The following is a 4,362-nucleotide window of genomic DNA, read 5'->3' as shown; positions in this document are numbered from 1 at the left end:
GTCATTAAGATGATCTGAAAGGAGGTGGCAAAGGATTTAAAAAGTGATTGGATGCAGAATGTGAAAATGAGGGGGATTTTTAGTCCAATTCACCTCCTTGGTTTGGCATCCAGCTCTTTGGGAATGAGCCAGAGAGGACTTGGTGTCAGATGTCAGGACACGCTGCAGAGCAGACTGACAAAACGTATCGTAAATAGCAACAGTGTGTGTATAAAAGCAGTGGACAGAGCTGAGCCCAGGCAGATAAATCCTGACGGACAAAGAGGCCTGAAGATACATTCAGCTGAGACATCCCAGATTTAAAGGCTAAATCGTCTTAAATCTCCTTACAGCAGAGAAGATGCCTTTCTGCAGTGTGTTGGAAAAAAGGAACGGAGTGGTGACGGGCGGTGAGCTGACCTGCAGTGTCCGTGAGGAAAACAAGGCAAAGAGGGAGAGCTATACCGCCGACTGGCACAGTGTCACACTCAAGACTCAACCTATGGACAGGTATGATGCACCAGGCAACCAAATGACACAAAACTCTAAATTAAATGTCTTGAATATTTGTAACAGATTTTTTTCTCTGAAATCTACAGTCAGACCATGAACATGACAGACGACTCCCACAGAGAGACATTGTACCGGCAGTGGCACTGCCGCTCTCTGACTCAGGCCTGCCCTTCTGGAGTTTTCAGGGTAGGCACCATAGAAAGAGGGGTGAGGGAGCACCAACTGCCGCCGAAGAGAAATACTCTGCCCCTGCCCATCTTTACCCCTGCAGAGCTGGGTGTCAGGCTTGGACGTGGGGCCCCACACACGGAGCAGGACCTGCAGCCCTTCCCAACACCAGATGGAGTCTGCCCCAGCAAAAGAAGCGTGGACGAGATCACGAGGGACCTCCCACCAGTCAAACCAACTCTCATGGAGTTTGCCAAAGCACCCAAAGCACTGGGTCGCTCCATGTCCCAGGAAGCACAAAGAGGCTGAGAGAAGACAGGCAAATGCAGAAGAGGGGGTGCTAGGGAGAGATAGATGGGAGGACCGATGCACAACAGATTTCAGAAAGCAGATTATGTTACAAAGGATTATACCAAGATGTATATAAGAACTAGTGACATCTAGAAAGTAGCATAGTACTAGTGGTTCACTTGTGTTACATGTATTCATGTTGAAGGTATTTGCATTGTGTTGCATTGTGATAGAGAGGGAGGTGTTGTCAGCTGCAGCACTGGCTTAACATTGCCTCTGCTGACCAGGTGTTACACCCTAAATGCTGATATTCAGTGTGATGTTTGCACTATGCACTTTTGTTTTTAAAAGTGCAAGTTTAATAATCATAAAAGGATTAAGCCTGTTGTAACTGATAAAAGACAGAAATTGATCAGTGGAGTAAATGTTCATGTATGAAGGAGCGATGACTGATGGAAAGAGGCAGGTTAGAGGTGTGACGAGGGGACATGTCATGGAGACTTGGTTGCCCTCCAGGAATCCAGAAGTTTCTGCCAACCTTTGATCTTAGCAGAGAGGAGAGAATGTCCTGGCATGGTGGTTAATGCTGATGTACATACAACAATGTTAATCTGTGTTTGAACTCATTCAATCCTAATAAGCTGCAAAAATAAATCCAAACACTTTTTATCATTTGATGTGCCTTCTTAGTTGAGTTTCATCCCATGTGTATTTTTGATAGATGAACAGCCGTAGTTTGCACCGAGTAAGTTTGTACATGGGAATGAAAATTGTATTTGTGTAATGTTTTATTTTTTCTTAGAGATTTCTTATTTTTAATATCAAAAGTGTTGATGTTTGTTACTTTTGTGTACGCACAGAAACAAATAAAACATTTAAAATACTTTTGTACCTAATGTGTTTTTCTTTCAGTTTTAATCAGTATGTAGACAATAACAGCTGTGATAAAGTGACAAAAAAAAATTAGAATAGATTATGCAAACCAAGGTGTTCATACATACAGTGCAAATGCTATCAAAATAAATAACAGTAATGGCATTATTAGTTATTAATATATTTATGTAAAAGGTGTACTGTAGGATACATATGGCATAATTGTAAACTATTCTATCTATATAGTATATTATATATATATATATATATATATATAGTTTGTTTATATAATGTGGACTGGTGTAGTTTAATGATCATAATATTTGATCTACATTGTATATTAAAAGTATTTGCATCTTAAACAATATGACTTTGGTCAAACTTTTTCTTTAATAAAAATGATATTGGATATCCTACTACAGGCCTCTAATAATGCCAAATTTCATTCCATTTCTCTTGACAGAACTGGATTAGCTGAGTCAGTTTGACAGGTTGTTTTGCTCAACCAAATTTTTTTTATTTCTACCCACAAAGCATCTATATAAAAACTTAACAATGTTCCTTTTTTTTTTTTTTACGCCACTTTGTAACTACTTTGGTGGTATGCTTATTGCCAGTTAAAAATATACATTTGCCCCAAAAATGTAACCACCAGTTCAAATTTAAAGCCTCAAAAGTTTCAAATCATCATTCAGGCGTTTTAAAATTGTTTGAATGGAAAAAAATAATATATATATATATAGATATATATATATCTATATAAATATATAAAGATTTTAACTTTTTATTTCTTCTTAATAATTTAAGCTTAAAACTGTGAAAAGATCAATGGAAAAAATTAAAATCATTTTTAAGAAACTAAGAGAAGAAGTTTTAAACCGACAGCTGATGCATAAGCAGCATTTCACTATCAGGAGCATCAACTGTATCACACTATATTACACAAGATATAAGTTGAAAAGTTGCCAATGGAAAAAAGGATGACTTCCAATGGGATTATTATCCTGAACAGCTGAACACCAAGAACCTGATACACTTCATTCACATGTTATCTCAGTCATATATATCAGCACTTTATTCCTCACTGAGCCTATTGGCTAAACGTAATTTCTTCTCTGTATTATTTTTTTTTCTTTTGATCTCTTGTCTAGGGCATTATCACTTCTTTGTCATTTTATTGTTTCTCTGTGAGGGACAATGTGTGGTGTTTTGATTTGATATTAATAGATGGGTAACCACAGGCCTTGGCCTGGAGACAGCCAACATGACTGTCTCCACCCACTAGAGCTCTTAATCCTAGTGTTTTATCAGAGATTCAAAAGCACTGCCTTCACTCCCTATCTTTAAAATGCACCATCCCACTCTGCTGGCTGTTAAAACACTGCTCTTCCCAATCTGTATTGTCTCTGCACAGTCCATTTAAACTGTAAATGAACCCTGTAACTATTTCCAATGTGTGCTTGGGAATGCTGGAATTGAGATCAGCTGTGGAACAAACAGGCTGACTTGCTGCAGTTGCGGCAACATGGTGTTTTTTTTCCGTCAACAAACTCAACATCTCTGTTGTTGCAAGTTAATTGGGAACCACAAAGCTTGGGGCAGTGTTTGACTACCAGTAATGAAAGTTATCCGATCTAATTTCATAGTTGGTTTTGAAATCATAAATCCAATTTATGGAAGTCATTTTGATGTAATTCAATTTCCATTTTTTGGGGTGTTGTGTGTTGTCAGTCCATCAGCAAATGAATTGCATCTGCTGGGTAGATGACTGTAGCATTAAACATTGTTGTGGGTGCGTATACATGTTGTGTCATTTCAATCTTTGCTTTTTAAATCATAGAATGTGCTGCTGCTCCCTACTGGATAGTTTGGGTATTGGGGGCTGAAGCTAGGATGGGCAAAGTTGGTCATTTGCTTGTTTTACATCTACACAATAAATACCAGGAGTTCCACTCCTACAGGAAATTATATTATTGATGTGTGATGTTCAATTAAATTAAAGACTAAATAGATCAGTTGTTTGATTCTTTGTTGTTGTTCTGCTCTGACATTTTTAGACATGTTCTCTGTTCTGTTTAAAGAAACTATAGAAATAAATTCAGTCAGCTTGTGTGTCTTTAGATTGTCTGTTTTTAAATGATCGGTTTAATAACATACCTGTTTAATAGAAAAGCACTTACCTCTTTGTGGTTTGACACTTGAGGAGTCGATGCAATCAACTGGTTTTCCTTGGATAGAAAACTTTAAATCAATTTGACTGTATGATCTGGTGAGCTGTAAAGTGCATTGAGATGACATGTGTTGTGAATTGGCAGTATAATAATAAACTGAACTGAAATTGAATTAAAGGATAAGGGAAGTAAAGGGGAGATATGTTCCCATTGCTTAAAAAGGTCCTGAAGCAAACCAATCAGATAAGGAGGCTAACACTTTAAGGAATTATGTTTTGTTTGATGTATTCTTTTGTTTGATGGTTTATTTGTATTATGTAAATATGTATTTGGTTTTATTTATCTTTTTTGGTGTCAATTTTGTGTG

General features: G+C 37.4%; 1 protein-coding gene across 1 annotated transcript; it reads left to right on the top strand.

Annotated features, from left to right (window-relative positions):
- Positions 1-231: 231 nt before the first annotated feature.
- On the top strand, positions 232-1,820 carry tcap (titin-cap). Its single transcript, XM_015374777.1, has 2 exons — positions 232-489; positions 579-1,820. The coding sequence occupies exons 1-2, from the start codon at positions 341-343 to the stop codon at positions 967-969; spliced, it is 540 nt and encodes a 179-aa protein (XP_015230263.1). The 5' UTR covers positions 232-340; the 3' UTR covers positions 970-1,820.
- The last annotated feature ends 2,542 nt before the right edge of the window (positions 1,821-4,362 follow it).

This window comes from Cyprinodon variegatus, unplaced genomic scaffold (genome assembly GCF_000732505.1).
Source record: "Cyprinodon variegatus isolate N-32 unplaced genomic scaffold, C_variegatus-1.0 Scaffold109, whole genome shotgun sequence".
In the NCBI taxonomy this organism is placed as follows: domain Eukaryota; kingdom Metazoa; phylum Chordata; class Actinopteri; order Cyprinodontiformes; family Cyprinodontidae; genus Cyprinodon; species Cyprinodon variegatus.
This window is presented reverse-complemented; position numbering and strand designations above follow the sequence as displayed.